Here is a 19,824-nt window from a genome sequence, read left to right on the forward strand (position 1 = left end):
ATTCATGAACAAATTGGTCTGTGAAAATTCTATAAAAAAGAATTTCTGACAACCCAATTCTAATTTGACTGAAGTAGAAAATATGGGAAAACTTAAAAAGATAGTTGGCATCCAGATTGTAAAGAGGTTTTAAAGTCAGGTTTAGGATTTTATGGGATTTTTTACCCCTATATTCAGTGGAACTGCTGAAGATTTTTAGTTAGGGGGTGATATAGTCATATTTGTGTTAAAACAAATTAATTGGTTTGATAGTGAGGATTAATTAAATAAGGAGGAGATGAAAGATAAGGGAGATCAGGTAGGAGGCAGTTACCACATAGTTCATACAATGGGTGATAAGACCATGAACGAACTAAGGTCCTGACTATGTAAAAGGATAAAAGGAATGGATAGATAGGATTTGAGAGATGTTATAGAGAGTAAAATGGCAAAACTTAATAGTTGATTGGATATTGGAATTGAACAAGAGGGAAGTATCAAGCATAATTTTAAGGCTGTGTAACTGGATGCCATGGTAGTACAATCAACAGAAGTAGGGGAATATTGAGAAAGGTATAGATTTTATGGAAAATAAAATGACTTTCGTATTGGACATGTTGAATTTGAGGTGTTTAGCAGACTGGAGTTCAGCAAAGAGATTAAATCAGGATTAGTAGAAAACCTGTTCTTCCAATGCAGATCTATAATTACAGCAGCAGCTCCTTAATCTAGTCTGAAGCAGTAAGGTCATGTGACTTATTCAGCATCATACGGGCAAGCCATTTTATATCAGAGGCAGTTCTTGAACTCAGGTCTTCCTTAACAGTTCTGTTCTTTATACCAACCTACCTCTCTATACACAAAGGACTTGGATGTATGGATAATCTGTTTATAGGGAAGAACAAAAATACAAACCTATGAGACTAATGTTTGGAAAGGTTAATAAGCTGAGGCTTGGAAAAATGCTGAGAAAAACAAAAAGGGTTTTCTTTTTGAACTGTGTTCAAAATAAGGGTCATACTGTTCAGAGTGGAAAGGGAACAACAAACAACAAGCATTCTAAAAAGGGAATACAATAAAACTGAAGATAAGAGAAAAGAAAAAAGCATCAAGGCTGCTCTAAATGACTGTTTCTGTGGAAACAAATTATTTGTCCTTTTGAAAGGAATTGCATATAGAATTGAAGAACCTGTTATTGATGATTTTAACCAGACTCAGTTTTGAGAAATTAGTCACAAGAAACAGGATACTGAATCCGATAAGTGAACAGAAGCTGCCTTTTCATAATTGAAAAGAGTAAATTCTGAAAACTATAGAATGCATGCTCAGTATAAATTTTTGGCATCATTCTATGATTTTTTTTTATCAGCTAACTTGATATGCATGACCATAATAATGTCATAACAATAAGTAATAATTGATCAGTCCCCTGTGGCTAACTTCTGAGGGAGCATAGATAAAAGTCTCAGAAGTTGGTCAGATCTGGAAGGATTGTTATCTGTGTTGTTGAAGGGAGATTCATTATCCATTTGAGCATAGTATTTTATAGAAATCTATAATTTCATTTGCTCCTTATGACAGCTTTGTGAATTAGATAGAACAGGTAATAACTTTATTTTCCAGATGATAGAATCATAGAATGTTAAAGCTAGAAGAAATCTTAGAATTCATTTTTTTTTCACTTCTTACCTTTTCCCACCCTATTTTAGAGTTGATGAAATTGGGGCTCAGTTAAAGCAATTTGGCTCAAAGTAAGAGGCTAGTGAAAATGGAAGTTGAAATTAGTACCTGGTTCTTGAGAACTGTTAGTATGGTATTTTTCTACTGTTTGCATTCTGTTTCCTGTTTTTAACTCAGAGCCAAAAATAGAATAACCAAGAAAAAGCAAATTATTATTTCCTTTTTACACATAATGCAAATCTACTAGCTTATTATAATAGAGGGATTCCATATTGTGTAGAAGTTGCAGATAAAATAGAACTAGGATAAATTACTTCTCTGGAATTAAGCAGAATAAAATTAAGGTGATGAATTTGATACCATAATTCTTTTTCTAATTGAAGTTTTTTCTTTTCTTTTTTTTCCCCTGAGGCAAGTGGGGTTAAGTGACTTGCCCTGGAATCACACAGCTAGGAAGTGTCTTGAGATCACATTAGAACTCAAGTCCTCCTGACTTCCAGGCTGGTCTTTTATCCACTATCCCACCTAAGTGCCCCAAAGTTTTTTTTTATTTTGAAAACATATGCAAGGATAATTTTTCAACATTGACTCTTGAAAAACTTTGTGTTCCAATTTTCCCCCTCTTTTTCCCACCCCTTCCCTAGATGGCATATAATCCAATGTATGTTAAACTTGGTAAAAATATACACTATAATTCTTAAGATTTCTTAAAGAATCTCATTTGCATTATTCTTTCTATTATCCCACTTGCAGCTCATTCATGCCTTCCAAACTTGTGCAGTTCTTGTATATGTCTTAGCATAACTCCTGTATAGATGATTTGCCTAACATGTTGGAAGCATTGTTTTGAGTCTAAAATTTTTGAGAACAGTCAATTCTTATACGTTCCATATTTATTTGTACCTTATTCTCTTTATAAGACTGACACTTCCTTTTCATATATGTTTTAGATAATCTCTTTTACACTCTGTGCAACCTATTCGTGCCTACTCTTCACTTTTTTCCAATGCCTTTTGGATCACCTGCACTTCTGAGTCTTCTGAAATCAGGATGCTAATTTTTAGATTTTTATAGTTAATTCTCTAAGAGCAGTTAACTCTTGTCAAGAGAATGCTGCCAAACTCGTTATTTTTTCAGCTTTATTAATCTTTTCCTATATAACAAAAGTCCTACCACAGTTCTAAAGTCACCACAAAAATTTATAAAAGATTCAGAGATTTGGAAGAACAAACTCTAGATAAGTGTATAATTGTTTCTCTTCCTTGGGATCATTATTTCTTTGTTTCTTTTTTTCTTTTTTTTTTTTTTTTTTTTTTGTCCTCTGACAATTTCCTGGGTAAAACCTCAGAATTGTTTTATTTACATTTCTCTTATTAGTGATTTGGAGTGATGTTAAAATATAATTATAATTTGATAATTTGAGAACAGATTGTTTATATCCTTTGACCACTTATCCATTTAGAATATGTCTCTTATTTTTCATGTTTATGATTGTTAAACCTCTATATCTTGGTCATTAGAAGGTTATAAGGAAAAGTCTTCCCTTCTTCCTTCATCAACCCAGTCAATAGTCTTCTTGCCTATTGTAGCTATATTGATTTTGGTTCTGCAAAAGCTTTTCAATTTCATGTAATTGAAGTTATTTATTTCATTTTTTGTGGTCCTTCTGTTTTCCTTGATTTGTTTAGAGTTTTCTTTCAGCCATAGTTAGGTAAAACATCCAATCAAGTTCTCTACTAATTTTTTTTATGTTGTGAATTTTAAAAAAGCTCTATTCCCATTGCATCCCTTATTTACCATCTCCTTTACTTATAATAAAAAAGAATAGATTCAGCCAAACACTTCAAAAAATTCTGTAAGGTTTATATAGTGATCCACCTTCATGACTCCCCATTTCTGCAAAGAACCTTGGGGGAGATGTTTTTTTTAATGTTCTTTGGGTTCTTTCCCTTTCTATTGCTTTAATAGTATAAATTATTTTCCTGGTCCTGCTTACTTCTCTTTGTATTCATTTATATAAATGTTGTATTTTAGAGACTGTATTGGGGGTCAAATCCTGACCCAGCCACTTATTATGTTACCCTGGGCAAATCACTTAGCCAGCCTTGACTTCTGGTTTCTTATGTGTAAGATGAGGTAATTGGATTAAATTGTTTCTAAGGTCGCTGTCAGCTCTACATTTCTGATCTTATCAAATTGTGATGAAGGATCCTTGCATTCATTCCCTTATATAAATCTGTCCTAGTCATGGTGTATACTTTTTTGATTATATATTACTATAATCTTTTTGCTAGGATTTTATTTTAGATAATTGAATTGATATCCATTAGTGATAAGTGCTTTGTGGTTCTTTATTTTTCCATGTTTTGGTTATTAAGGCAACATTTGTCACATAAAAGTAATTTTTTAGTATTCTCTTAATTTAAAAAAATAATTCAGATATTCCATAGATAGAATTGTTTTAAAAATAGTTAATAGAATTTATCCACACACATAACTTCACCAGGAGTTTTAAATAATCTTTCAGAAATCAAATTTTTACATGATATCCAGAAAGTAACTTTTTATATGATAGCATTTCTTTTAAAATATCTAAAGTATTAATTGAATTTGAATCCCTTTAGTGTTTATAATAATAGGATTTGGCCTACAACTAAAGAATTTTATCCTAATGAAAAGGAGGCATGGAGCTCTTTGGAAAACTCTCCGAAATCTTATTTTTTTAAAAAAGATTTTTTTTAAAAAAATCTTATTTTTATTAAAAAAAAATAAAAAGAAAAACATTAGGGAACTGCTTTAGGTAAGGAATTTTGAGAGAAAATATTTATAGTCCTTGTCATTGTGGAGCCTAAAGACTAAGAGGTTATTGATGAATTGAAGAAGATCTAAGGGATGCATGCTAGGATAATAAAGACCATCAGGATCTTAGCATCATAGATATGGAGTTAGAAGAGACTTTGGAATTTACCTCGGCCAGTTGTTTCATTTCCATTTGAAGAAATCTTGGCCCCAGTAGGGAAAGTAAATTGTCTTAAGTATTTGGCAGAAGCATCTTTTGAAACCAGGTCCTCTAACTCCAAATTCAGCTCTTTTCCTCTGAGGATTTGAAGGATCCAAGAATGGTTAGCCTGATGAAGAGAAAACTTAAAGAAAGCATGATAGTTTTCAATCAGCATTTACTTAGCGTCGACTATGTATCTTCAAAAGTTTTGGAAATGTTATTTTTTAGGAAGAGAAATTACATTTTTTTCCACTTGGCCTCAGAAGGTAGGTGGAAGATGTTGAGAGAGAGGTTTCATCATTATAGAAAGAAAGAAAATTCCAAACAATAAAAATTGTCCAAAAGTGAAATGGACTTCCTCAGGAGGGAAAGGGTTTTTTTTCACCAAAAGTCTTAGACCTGAGGCTGGATGACTCCTTATGGGTGGGATGAGTAGAGGAAGTTTCTTCCATTTCTCTATTCTTTGAGTCCATGTTACTATCCTGAGATATATGAGGCTCTTTCATTTTGTTTTAATATTCAGTTTTTGTTAATTAGACAAATTCTAAATAATAAGATCATTTTGCTTATGAGTGCTTACTTTATTTTCCCTAGGGACAGAATGGTTTCAATTCCAGAATACTATGAAGGAAAGAATGTCCTACTCACAGGTGCCACTGGCTTCCTGGGGAAAGTGCTTCTCGAAAAATTACTTCGGTCTTGTCCTAAGGTGAATTCAGTGTACGTATTAGTGAGACAAAAAGCTGGCCAGACTCCACAGGAAAGAGTGGAGGAGGTGATTAGTGGCAAGGTAAGTCCAGAAAATGATCAGTAGAAAATGTATATTACATAATACATAGCTATAAAATGTTTCTTTGTGTATTAGAGAAAGAGGGGGATGCACTTTGCCAGAACTCTCGAAACCTTTTAGCATGAAGTAACTGTGTGGGTTTATCACTAAAATATTCAAAATGTGCTGAGAAGTAGAATAGTTATTAATCACGAGTATGAGTACTTTTTTAAAGAATAGATTTTTGTTTGGAAAGATGTTAATTTCTAACTGTTGAGGCTAATTTGAAAAATAGTAGTATTAAACACTTTTTCTTTTGATACAAGGCATTTAAGCATTTTGAAGAATAGTAAAACATTTTAATATGTTTTGGGAGCACCTACTAAATACATAATAAGCATTGTCAGTATTCCTTTTGTTTGGAAGTATGTCCATTTCCCCCCCTTCCCCCCCTTTTTTTTATAAAGGTCATTGATATCTGTTTTTTGTATTGTCAAGTTACTCTTTGAAAGTGTGCAGTAATACTTTAATTTTCAAGCTGTCATCTTTCTGATCTCAACCCCAGGGAACATTGATAATCTAGGGGGAAAAATTAAGCTGCTCTGAACAGTATTGAAAATATTTGAGAAATCCCACAAAGTTCAAAGAAGACATGAATTGATGGCTCAGTCAACAGATTTGAAGAACAGAGTCATCATTGGTGAGAAGTGTTAAACAAGGTCTCACTAATTCTTAAATTGAAAAGAAGTTTCAGGGAAAAAAAGAGATAGGAAATAAGAAAGAACCCCCCCCCCCCAAAAAAAAAAAAAAAACCCAGAAGGGAATGGAAAACAGCAGAATTGGTGAGATTTAATTCAGTGGAGGTTAAATGGTAGAGGTTGGGATAGACAAACAAAGCTACAGACAGTGGTAAGGTGGAACAGCAGAAAAAGTCATGTTGGAGGAGATTAACATTGATAAAATAATAAATGGTCTGTGGGTCATTTATGTGGTTTGTAACGATGGTGCTTTTAGATAAAGAAAAAATTACATTATAATTCCTATATACTATTTCTAAGATATTTTTGAAGAATATGGGGTTAAAAAAGTTTTAGCTTTAATGAATTAAGTTTTAGTTATGTGGGGAAAATCTTTATATCCAGAGCACAATGTATCCTTAAGGATGGTTGAATTTAGTGTGTTTCAATTTTTTTTAGGCATCTAGGGAGCCATTCTTTACAGTGCCACAGAGGCCTGAAAGATATAAGATTCCCTACCCTGTCCTCCCATACTTTTGCTGTTTAGAGTTGTCTTCATGTGTATAGTTTTAGTAATAGAATGTGCTTATCCTTTGGTTGTATTTAATTCATTATACATAACTTCATTAAATAGGAAGTGTTTTGAAACAGAAAATGCTTTTCATTCCTTTAAGCAGACCCAAAACACTACCATCTTTCTGAAACGTGAACTAAATTGACTTTTTTTTTATAATTATCATTTGCTTATGAGAATATTTCAGATAAATTTATAATGTTTTGATTATCATGTAATTTTTATCCCTTATTTAATATTTTATTTTCCCACAGTTACATGCAGTTTTGACATTTGTTTTTTAAAACATTGAGTTCTCCTTCCCTATATCCTCTCGAATTGAGAAGGCACATGTGAAGTTATGCAAAACATTCCTGTAAAAGTCAAATCATATATTTTTAAGATGATTTTTAACCTCAGTTCCCAGATTTAAAGATCAACTTATATAATGAATTTTCAGAGTTTTAATATTGATTAATATTTTTGTCTGTCCTATAATTTACAAAGTTAGTGTCCTTGAATTTTTATATTCCCTTTCTTCCTTTAAATATGTTCTTTAAAAGTTTTGGTCTATTTCATAGGCCATATTCATCTTTGAGGAAAGTATTTTATAAACTAGCATGCTGTATGAATGTGTATATATATATATATTGTGTATATATATATATATATATATATATATATATATATTTTAATCTTAAAGTCCAATTTTTGTAAATGCCTTTCTCTTTTCTTCCTTATTGGTTTTTTCTTTATAATATGGTCTGTTAAATGTTGAGATTCATAAATGTTTTGAGTTAGCTTCAAGTCAACTTTCACAAAATATATTTTCATATATTCTAACATACTCATGCCTAATGTTTCTTTTCTTGGCTTTTATGAACTCTAGGGTAACATGGTCACTTTTTCCTAAGGTTCCTAATCCTTCATTGGTTGCTTCTTTTTTGGTCAGAATTAAATTTAGAATAGAGCATCTCTGTTCTTATTGAAAGAGAAATTCTTCACTTGCTAACAGTTGTATTAGGTGCCTTACTTCTAGCAGATTAAGTCTTCTAGTAGATGTCCAAAAATCTTGAATTCCTCTTTCACTACTAGTGAAATGAATAGTTGAATAGTTAATATGAAGTTAATATGAAGAAAGATTTATCCATATCTTTCATTTGAATTTATTATATGCTAACATAATAATATAACTTTATTTCCTCTTGCTATCCTTCCCAGGTTGTTCCTACTATACAAAAAACCTTGGATTATGTCTCGATATAATAGCACTGGAGCACCTTGAAAACAGGCTTTTTTTTTTTTTTTTTTTTTTTAAACACATTGGTATCATGAATATCTTGCATATTATAGGTGCTTGAGAAATAGTTGTCATATTAATTAAAAGGTGTCAAAATACCTGGTTGTGCTCCTTCACTTATTGTAAATTACAAATTTACATTATTTCTCTGGACCTTCGTTTTCTGCATAATAAGATGGTTGATGCCTTTCTCCCTCAAATTCTGTAATTTTATTTCTCTTGAAGTTTGAGGACCTCAAATGTGGAAAATGAACAATCTTGTACTAACCATGGCTCAACTATTATTTGGTCATTGATCCTTGGACATGTTAATTAATGCCTCTGCCTATCAGATTTTCCCAAAAGTAGGATAAGGATGGGAGTAAGATGGAGTTAGATTAGAAGATTTCTAAGATCTCTTCTAATTCTTTTATTTTGGGTTCTGGAGGAAGAAAATGATATAGTTGAAGAAATGATCATGAAAGGCTTCAGAGAGTAAGAAAGAATATTGATTGGTAGGAGTTGATTAGGTTTGGAAGAGCATTTCATTTAGGAAGTAACTAGTATTAGAGAGGAAGAGGTCACTTTGAAATAAGAATGGTAAGTTTATGGTGGGGAGGAATAGGAATGTTGATAAAATAGTAGGACCTTAAATGTTAGGAAGTAAATTTGGGACTTTATCTTATGGAATCAATGGAGGTTGCATTAGAATCTTTTGAGTAAATTAATAGACAGCAGTATTTTAAGATTATGTTGGAAGTAGTATACAGAATGAATTGGTGGACTGTTGGCAAAGAGACTAAGAGATCCAGTGTAAGTGATCTAGTAGAGTTAGATAATTGAGGCTTGGATTATAGCTTTAAGAGGTGAGAAATAGCAATGAATCAAAGATGATTTCTTAACTTTAGTATGTGGTATCATCAGGAAGAATAATGGCTGAAATAGGTGAGGTTTTATTTTGTAACTAAAGTGTCAGTAAGCCTTTTATTAAGTGCCTTCATATGCCAGACTCTATGGATTCTAATCTCACTGGAGATTAAAAAAAAAAAAAAAAAAAAAGAGGCACAAAGACAGTTCTGCCTTTGGGGAGTTCACATTCTAAAGGGGGAGACAAAAAAGCAAACAAATATGCACAAACTATATATACAGTATAATGGGAAATATTTAAAAGAGGGAAGGCACTAGAATTGAGTTTGTGAAAGGTTTCCTTTAGAGGGTGGGATTTTAGTTAGGACTTAAAGGAAGAAAGAGGGAAGCCAGTAGGTATAGATGAGGAAGAAAGCATTGCAAACTCAGGGGACATGTCCAGAAAATGCCCAGAGTCAAAAAAGATGGAGTATTTTGCAGGTAGAATAGCCAGGATGCCAGTGCATTGGATTAAAGAGTTTGTATTGGTGGAAGTAAGATGAAGAAAGTTAGAAAAGAAAGGTACATGTTTGTTGGGCTTTGAAGGCTTTGAATGCTAAACAGAGGATTTTGTATTTATCATGGGAGTGATAGGAAACCATGAATTTAGGCTGTTTCTTTTTTTTTGGGGGGGGGGAGGCAGATTGGGAGGGAGTGATAAGATCAGACTTGAGCTTTAGGAAAATTACCTTGGCAACTGAATTTCCATTTGGAGTTTGGAATGGTGAGAAACTTAAAGTCACCCTTATCAGCACACTATTTCAATGATTCAGGCATGAGGTGATGAGGGCAAAGTAGTGACAGTGTCAGAGGAAAGAAGGAAGCTTATGTTAGAGATGTTACAAAGGTGAAATTGGGAGGTCTTGGCAATAGATTAGATATCTGAGGTGAGAGAGAGTGAGGAGGCAAGGATGCCTACCGTTGTAAGACTGGTAGAATTATGGTGCCTTTAGCAGTACAAAAATTTGGAGAAAGGTTGGATTTAGGGGGAAAGAAAAATGAATTCCACTTTGGATATATTTGATTTTAATATTTATTTCTCTGGACATCTTCTTTGAGGTGTCTGAAGGGTAGTTGGAGTTGGGAGATGGAAGATCAGCAGAGAGATTGGGGTAGGATTAGTAAAACAGACTCGACAGGTTCTTTAGATTCGGTCTTTTCATTTTACACAAGAAACTGAGGCACAGAGAGAGGAAGTGATTTTCCCAGGGATGGGATGATCATCACTCATCAATGCAACTTTGAATTAGAAAGAGCATGAATCTTGCTTTTCTTGGCTGGAAGTAGGAGGTTCCTGGGAGGTTGCATTTTATAATTTAGCAACTCAATTTCAGCTCTCTTGTTAGTAACTGAAGTAGAATTCTGCCAGAGCCGAGAGAAAAGGAATAGTTATAAAAAGCCCTTTAATGTACAGGGTGCCTCAAAAGTCTTTGTGCGGTGTTAAACTTCAATGGCATAGTTGGCAAACTACAGTTCCAAACCTGAAATCCAAAGCTATGGTTTTTATATTTTAAAATAAAGTTGTATTGAAAAGCATTAAAAGCCATTTTTAGCTCCCAGGCTGCATAAAAGCAGCTAGTTGGCCAGATTTAGATGTTAGGCAGGATTTAGTGACTTTTGCTCATAGCTTAAAACTATAGTAATATTTTTTTGTCAGATTATTCTAGGATAGTTTGACTTTGCTGAAAGGAAGTAGGATCATTTTAGGTCACAAACAAATAACACAACATGCTGAGATGTTTTCCTTCCTCAACTATGTTACCTACTAAATGTTTCTCATGTTAATATTTATTACCTTGTAAAACAAAGATATAGCTTTGTTCTGCACATGAAAGGTTTACTTCTAGGTTTGGTAAAATTTAGACCAGATTTACTATTTAAAATGTTACCCTACCAATTGCTTGAACTCTTGGCTTTTCTGTTTTTGTTGAAGAACCTATTCTAGAACTCTTAAGGGCATTTTTTGGTTTTAAGGGATCAAGAGAGAAGTAGGCATTACATTAATCAGTATGAGCCATTTTACTGTTGAATCAAATTTTAACTGTGACAATTATTTTATTTTGTATCTGTCATTAAGTAGAAATATCTGGAATCTAAACATTTTCGTTTAATTAGATTGAGTGCTGGCGGAATGGAAATAAATTTATAGAAAGAAAAGGGGTCTTCTGAATTAAACGTTTTATGCAAACTCATGTGGAAAAACCTTTTTGATGTCTTCTGAATTAAATGTTTTGTGCAAATTCATGTGGAAAAACCTTTTTGGAATGTTGTACGATGGTACAAGACGTTTGATAACCATACTTCATAATTGCTTATGTGCCCATTTCAAATTGTTTCTTTTGTCTGGAATAATATTCCCCAGAAACTGTATTGAAATTCTGCCCTTCCCTCAAGGTCCAGCTCAAATGCCATCTTTTTCTTGAAGGGAAGCCAACTGGCTAAGGATAAGTTTGGGGACATGTCTTTAAAGTAACAGTGCAGTATTCATGTGAGCTAGTCTGACAAGCATTTAGAACTTGAAAGCATAGAGTCAGTGAGAAACTGGAGCTGGAGGTATTTTTGTCTCATCTGAAAAACGGAGATTAGATAGGATATCTCTAAGGCCTCTTCTAAATTCTTTATAGATTATTTCTTTATTATATATAGATTCTCTATAGATCATTCACTTCCTTTGTATAGAAGTGATCATTTAATCAACGAGAATTCATTAGATATTTGAGTTTAAAGCCATGAGATGGATGAGAAATAGAAGTGATTTCAAGTCCCATAGTCAGTAATCATGTATGTACTACTTTTTCTGTGTCAGTCACAGTGCTAAGCTCTGGTTACAAAGAAAGGGACAATATCATCCTTGCTTTTAACCTAGTTCAAAATCTAATGAGGGTTAGGGAAGGCAACATGCAAATAACTGTACAAACAAGTTAGATATAGAGCAAATAGGTAATATTCACTTGAAGTGAAGGTACTAGTATTAAGAAGTGAGAGATTTTCTCTAGACAGTAGGATTTTTGATGGATCTTGAAAGAAATTAAATAGTAGAAATGAGGAAGGAAAGCTTTCTAGAGGAGGGTGTGTGTGTGTGTGTGTAAAAATTCCTAGATTCTGGAGATGAAATGTTTTGTTTGAGAAATAGTAGAAGCAGCCATTATCACTTGATCAAAGTATACAAAGGTATAAGAAGACCAGAAATATGTACATGGTGGTGGAAAGCAAGTTTCGAAGGAATTTGAATTGCCAAGCAGAGGATTTTATATTTGATCCTGGAGATAAACGAAAAACACTTGATATTGAATATGGAGCTGATATGGTGTAAGGACCTGTGTTTCAGAAGATAACTGATAGTGATTAAGGAGGAGGAATTTGTGAAAGAGGTCCCAGACTCACTTTAGCTAGGAATATGAAAATGTTTTCACTTTCATAGTGAAGAAGTTGTCTATTTTGGTTGTGATAAGCTAACAAATTTAGTATAAATTGAAGACAAAAAAGGAGAAAGACAGAGGGTGGTTGGTAAGTTGTCCAAAAATGGCTGGCCCAGTATAGTGACAAAGCATTTTAAAGTAGTGTCAGACTTTTTTATCCCTGTGATTTTCTGTGGTGTGGTGGTAGTGTCTTTTTGATGTCTTTAACCTTTGTATTTGAAGTCCATTTCTTGTAAGCCAATATTACTTAAATCTGCCTAATTATATCATGAAATCTTTGGAGGCTTTATTTTTTGGATCTGTTCTTGCAAAGAACTTTTTAAGATACAATGTTTTGTAGCCCTAATTTCCCCTTTTTTTTTAAATACAGCTTTTTGACAGACTGAGGGATGAAAATCCACAATTTAGACAAAAAATCATAGCAATCAGCAGTGAACTGACGCAGCCGAAACTGGCCCTTACTGAAGAAGACCAAGAGATCATCTTAGATTCTACTAATATCATATTCCACTGTGCAGCTACTGTCAGATTTAATGAAAATTTAAGGTAAGTCTGAAATTTATTCATTTTGGCAGTTTCTTTTAAAACTCTGTGATAGAGGCTAAAATATAAATGTTCTTCAGTATAATCTGCTCTTTCTTAATTTTTTTTTTTTTTTTTTTTTTTTTGTGAAAGTGTGTTGAAATTATATGCAATACTTGGCCGGATGTGTTGTGTGGTTTTCATTGTTCTGATGTTTTCAGAATAGGTTGGTTTTTCCTTCCCTTTCTTCATTTTAAAAATGCTGAAAAACTGTTACCAAAAAACAGTCGTAGCTAAGATCAAAGCTTCACCCTCTATTTCAGAGAAGTAAAATGAAGAAGGAAAGGAAGCTGATGGAAAAAGTTAGGAGGATTGTATTGTTGGTTCTCTTGATTCATTTCATTTTCTTTCTTGAGTAGTTCCATATTCTTTTAAAGGACTGCTGTTTTGATTTTAGTCAGAAAGTTTCTCCAGGGAAAATAGCACTTGCTTTTGGCAGGGCTTTTTTTTTTGGAGGGGGGGATTAGATTTTTAAAATATCCAACATTATTAGAAACCTAAGTAGTATAATTTTTTTTTTTTTAAATTACTTGTAATGATGTCTCTTCTTAAGATGGCAGGGGGGAAAACCTGCCTTGTTAAAATGTTGCTTCACCACTTTGCCAGTAAGTTTTCAGAATGACAAACTCCTGTTTCTATTGAATCCCAGGTTTCAATGCTTTTCTTATTATAGTGTGATAGCAGCTAACAAAGCAGATATTTCTGCACTAAGAATTTGCAGGGGCTGGTAAACTAGTTTCTTGATTTTTAAAGGTTTACATTTTTGTTTGTTTTTATAAAGTAATTGTTACAAAATTTTTGCAAACGGGTCAGATCTTCTTATATTGAATATTATTACCATAAAGCTGTACAACAGAAGCATGTTGTAGCCATAGTGCCTTAGTAATCTCTGGTCAGATTTTCTACCATGAATTCAGTCCAAAACATCTGTTTGGCATAACACTGTTGCAAGGAGAAATTAAAGGATACTGGCCTTTGTGATGAAAATTTGTTAACTGGTCTGAAAAGGCTAACATGTTTACTTCACCCTGAATTCTCACATTGGAAGGAGTTTTCCTCCCAGAAGGTCCCTTCCTCTGACTAATGGATTCTTCCCAGAACAGACTCCATTTTAATGAAAATGTCCAAGCCAATCATGTCTTTATTCCTTTCCAGGGTTCACTCCTCACTTTCTAGATGGACTGACTATAGAAAGTCCCCACCTGAGCAGTCCAGCCTCTCCTTTTTCAACTTCTTTGTGTGTGTGTGTGTGTGTGTGTGTGTGTGTGTGTGTGTTTTTACCCCATTAGAATGTAAACTTTCTTGAGGGCTAATACTGACTTTCTTTTTGTATTTATATTTATGCCATTTAGCACAGTGCTGGCACATAGTAAACATTTAAGAAATGCTTGTTGACTTGGTTTTTAAGTAGGTAAATTAACTTTTTCAAAGCAATCTCTCTTGGAAGAATAAAAGTGCAAGGAAAGCAAGACCCCTTCTGAGGAAGAAATCTCTATTTTTGTTACTGCCAATTCTTTTTTTTTTTTTCTTTTCTATTTTTTATGGCAGAGGTTATGTTTACAAATCATTTAGAATTCTCATTTGATCCCCAGAATTCCTGTAAGGTAGTAGGTCGTATATTTTCCCCATTTCCTAGTGAAACATTGAGATTTATAAGTGCTAAGTGAATTGCCAAAGGTCACATAGTTGGTGGCAGAGCAAGGATTCAGATCCATATGTTCTACTCTGAACCCATTATTCTTCTAACAATACACAAAGAAGGGGAGAAAGGATGTTTTCCTCTCCTTCTTGTGGTGAGGGACAACTTAGTCATTTCAGTGAAATTGTTACTTTCTGAGTGATGTTCATCATACTGGTGTCTGACCTTTACCTTAAGGGGCTTTTACCTTTAACCTTGGCCATTGGGCTTCACCTGAACCTTGGCCATTGGCATACACTGCCTTGTGAAAACATGATTATTATGAAACATGATGAAATATAGTAAGATTATTAAATGATGAACAGAAATTAATGTAATCAGTAAATCAGTTAGCATTCACTTATTAACAGTCTGCTGTGTGCCAAACTTTGGGACTACAAATACAAAGGATGAAATATTTCTACTTTCAGGGAATTTACATTTCAGTAGGGTAGATAGAAATACCTGTATAAGTATTCATAAAACAAATTTGAATGAATAAATACAAAATAGTTAACTCTGTGGTAGCTTTGGAAGAAATGCTATATATGTAGATGTAAATATCTATATATATATTTGTGCATATACACACATACATACACACACACACACACACACACATATATATAAAATCAGGGGTAAATATTTCCTCATTTCCCCTTTTTGTAATGCTATGTATTTGGTATCCTCCCTTCTTTTTAGGTACTATCTCTCCTAGCATGAGCTCCTTTTTACATACTTTCTCTAGTTCATTTATTCCTTTTATCATTTTTTGTCTAGTTCATTTGTTCCTTTTATGTTCATTTGCTTTAGTGCCATTTCTACTTCCTCTTGTATCACATTAGGAAATAGGATGTTACAGTATAAATATAATGATTCCACTATCAGTGGAGAGAAGACTTTTCAGTAGTTTTTACAGAGTTTTTTACTTTCCATCTTATTTTCTTTTTAGTTTATTCCTTAAACAACCATTTTGTTGCAAATAAAAGTGATATATAGCTTTTCCAATAACTAGAACTCTAAAGAGACTTACTTTTGTTAAAAATCTCCTATCTTAATCTTATGGATACCATTTTAAATCAAACTTATTTTAGTAAAGCTATTTATTTCCATGTCTTAGCCAGTGATTATGTATATGTATATATGTTATTTATGGTATATTAATTTTATATATTTTTACTCTTACATTTTGCATATTAGTTTCACATATTATGTTTACACCTATTTATTCTTAAATCTGTGCTATATGAATTGATCTTTGAACAGAAACCAATTTAATACAAATCCACTTTTATTTTTGCTTTTTGATCTAACTTTAGATTTAAAAATTTTGTTTTAATAGTAACAATTAGCAAAAACATTCATATGATAGACAAGTAATGGGATATTATCATCTGATTAAGACTGACAAGTTTGAAGCATATAAAGAATATTGGAAACCCTTTATAAAGTGTAATTAAAAAAAAAATGAAAAACAGAGTTTATACTGACTATATGGATGAGAAGAAATGTCCTGATGAAAACTTAAAATGAAACATGTTGTGAGATTTTATGGGATAAATTTAATTAAACTGCAAATAGATAAAATTTAGTCCAATAGATTATTCATTACATATTTGTATATTTTAAATATGTTTTAACAAATATATAGACATACATAGACACATGTAGAAAACATTTCTATTTTTAGAAGTAGATACGATTCTTTGACTATATTACATAATATTATCTTCTGCTTATGTCTAGATATTTATTGTATGATTTTCTTTACAGAGATGCAGTTCAGTTAAACGTGATTGCTACTCGACAGCTTATTCTCCTTGCACAGCAAATGAAGAATCTGGAAGTGTTCATGCATGTATCAACAGCTTATGCATACTGCAATAGAAAGCATATCGATGAAGTAGTCTATCCCCCTCCTGTTGACCCCAAGAAATTAATTGATTCTCTAGAGTATGTCTTTTTTTTTTAAATTAAACTTTAGTTATGCAGAGATAAAAAACAAAGATGTGCTTTTTTTTCCCAAGTAATTTTAAAATCCTTCCTCCCTCCCCCAATCAAGTGCTTTGGCCAGCTCTTTTTTTAAAATCTGAACATCTGTCTCAGCATCATACGTACTGATGTTCCTGTATTTTCCATAAACGATTTGTTTTGTGAGAATGGCAGTATCATACAAAGGAAAGAACACTGGGTTTGTAGCCCGAAAATCTGATCCTTAATCTCTGTTTTCTACTTAATATCTGAATAACTTTGGGCAGGTTACGCATAATCTCCAGGCCCCACGTATTCATCTATAAAAGATGTAGCATGGACTGGATTTCTACGATCCCTTTTAATTTTTGACCTTGTGGTTTATGCCTGGTAGTTTGCAAGTGTGGGTAGCAAGGAACAGGGAAAGAAATCTTCACCTCCTTCAGTCTTGATAACAGAGATTTAAGTGTTTCCTTAAAGTTGAAAATAGAACAAGTAATAGTTATCAGTACTTACTCCTTTCTGGTAGTGGGCAAAATTTCTTATTAGTTAATCCTGACTTTGTTAGAGTGTTCCTGACTTTAAATTATATTGTCTATCAATTGCTCTATACTTTTGAGAATGTGGACCCTGTTGTTTTCTTTAACCCATCGACCTTAAGTTGAGAGTGGCACTTTCTTTTTAAAAATTGACTTGCGGGAAAGCTAGATGGCACAGTAGATAGAACACTGGCCCTGAGTCTAAATCCGACCTCGGACATTTAATTCTCCCTAGCTATGTGACTCTGGGTAAGTCTCTTAACCCCAATTGCCTCACAGAAGAAAACAAAGTAAAACAAAACACAAATAAAAATTGGGTTGCTATCACACATCCCAAGCAACTATTCTATACCTTTCCTTATATGGCTTACTCCATCTCATCATACACAGAATTCCACCTTCTACTTTAAGGAGAACATTAAGGCCATTAAGTTACTTTTTAACTCTAGTTCATGACAAACTCTTATGTGGAATGTAGGTCATAGCTTAAAAAAGAAATCCAAATGAACTTATTTACTAATACTGTGTCCTTGGACAAAACCCCCTTAACCTATTCACTGGGCTTCAGTTTTCTCATTTGTAAAGTGATAAACTAGAGTATAGTAGTGTCATACTCAAATAGAAACAAATCCCCAGGAACCACATGGTGATTTAAGAAAACACAAATTTAACATTATATTTACTGTATTTTTATAAATTTTGTCAAGTATTTCCCAATTACATTTTTATCTGGCTTTTCTGGATTGATATTTTTAGACTAAATGACCTTTAACGTCCTTCCCTTCTGGTTCAAAATCTGTGATTCTACACAAAGAATAAATGAAGATTATTCATTATACAAAAGGATTCCTTTAATAGTATATTTAAAATATCCCATTTTGCATATAACTTTTTGTGGCACTGTGTTATCCTAGTTTTCTTAGTATTTCAATACATAGTCTAACAAGGCAGGAAAAGCCCCCCCCCCCCTTTAGATAAATTAAATTATGGGAAAACAGAGATATGTTTTTTGGTGAAAGAATATTCATTGATTTCCTACCATGAACAAGGCCCCTAGCATCATATATATTTATATGCATCACAACATAGGAGACCTTTTTTTCTCACGGCAGAAGTTGCTAATTTCTTTTTTCTTTTTAACCTTGGAATGAAAAGTACATAATTATTTACAGTGAATTTCTGCTTGGTTACATAATAACTTTAAAAAAAAAGTTTATTATGTTGCTAATATTTACGGACAGCATTGAAATCTGTCTCACCTTAAAGTTGACACTTAAATTCAAACATAGTATATGTACATACTTATATATGTACATATACAAAACATATTAAGTATGTTGCAACTTTGTGTTATTTTTGCTAGATCTTTGCAGAATTTTTGTAGTACTTTTTTAAAGGGGAGGGGAACGAGAGGAAAATATGAAAAAAAGGCTAAATTATTTTTCACTGAACAAAGGAAAACCAGTTGAATCAAATCATGGAATATTTGTTCACTTTTACTATGTTTGAGGAACTGTTTAAAAAACACTTTAGAGTAAAAAAAAATTGGAAACTAAATCCTTTTTCTTTTGTGACTGCTTTGATTATTAGGTGGATGGATGATGGACTAGTAAATGATATCACTCCCAAACTTATAGGAGACAGACCTAATACTTACATATATACAAAAGCCTTGGCTGAATATGTTGTGCAGCAAGAAGGGGCAAAGCTAAATGTGGCAATTGTAAGGCCATCAATTGTTGGTGCCAGTTGGAAGGAACCTTTCCCAGTAAGTCACATCTAGAATATAGAATGATGATATATTTACACAAATTGTAAAGTGTTACATATGAGAAAGTGAAGTATAGACTAAAACTTCATCAAACTTTGAACTGTAGTGTGATTCTTAATTTTTAAGTCATTACAGGAGCACAGGACTTTGTAAAGGTGAATGTTGAAAACTATCTTTGCATGTGTTTTGAAAATAAAAAGCTATTATTAAAAAAAAATTAAAATGACAAATAAAAAAGTAATTATAAGTTACTAAGTGATGAACATGCCTCCTTATAAAAATGACTTGTTTTAAAGTAGTTTTATAAAATACTTATGATTCTGTTAGGGTGCTGGGTAACATATAGGAATTAAAATATTAGCAATGTAGATTAGCAACATTGAAACCTTTCCTTTCCCTAAAAATTAAGATTGGTAAGGGATATAACATCATTGTATTCTATTCAAATAAGACTCAGTCAAGGCAACTTTCCCTGTGCTTGATATGCATTTCTAAAAGTAAATTTTAATTTCATATGAATTTTATAAATTAATTTTATATATCTATATCATCATTGCCTTCAATCTACAGCACTGGTTGGGATCCCAATGTAAAAGGAAAAATAGTGAAGTCCAGAACATTTAACTGTCTTACCCTTTATCCATAGCTGGTCCCCCAAAAATCCCGATTCTTTCTTTCTCCTTTGGTCACAAGAACAGTTATGAAGATTAAGATGTATACAAATTTTGGACTTGGATATAATTTATATTTAATGAGTTTTAATTCAACAAAGTATACATTTGAAAATATCTGGGACAAAGTAATCATGGTACACAAATTTGTGTGAGAAAGTACAATTGTTGTTATGTGTTAAATAGTGTTTGGTTCAGAGCTTATAGAGAGGTTTCCAGTGTTCTTAATCAGATGGTAGAGGGGGTCCATATAATATACAAGTACAAAATTTTCCTTCCTTTTAGCACC

General features: G+C 32.7%; 1 protein-coding gene and 1 long non-coding RNA gene across 7 annotated transcripts in view; one reads left to right on the forward strand and one right to left on the reverse strand.

The window, feature by feature from the left end:
• The window catches only part of FAR1 (fatty acyl-CoA reductase 1), a 97,020-nt gene that overhangs the window by 48,975 nt on the left and 28,221 nt on the right, over positions 1-19,824 (forward strand). For all 6 annotated transcript variants that reach the window (XM_031942042.1, XM_031942044.1, XM_031942043.1 and 3 more), the window contains 4 exons: positions 5,255-5,450; positions 12,694-12,869; positions 16,357-16,536; positions 18,684-18,861. In XM_031942042.1, coding sequence (XP_031797902.1) covers positions 5,262-5,450; positions 12,694-12,869; positions 16,357-16,536; positions 18,684-18,861 — 723 coding nt within the window. In that variant the 5' untranslated portion in view covers positions 5,255-5,261. The remainder of the gene's footprint in view (positions 1-5,254; positions 5,451-12,693; positions 12,870-16,356; positions 16,537-18,683; positions 18,862-19,824) is intronic.
• LOC116419833 overlaps positions 1-19,824 on the reverse strand; it is a 72,177-nt gene that overhangs the window by 33,390 nt on the left and 18,963 nt on the right. The gene's annotated exons all lie outside the window — the stretch shown is intronic.

Source organism: Sarcophilus harrisii, chromosome 6 (assembly GCF_902635505.1).
Source record: "Sarcophilus harrisii chromosome 6, mSarHar1.11, whole genome shotgun sequence".
In the NCBI taxonomy this organism is placed as follows: domain Eukaryota; kingdom Metazoa; phylum Chordata; class Mammalia; order Dasyuromorphia; family Dasyuridae; genus Sarcophilus; species Sarcophilus harrisii.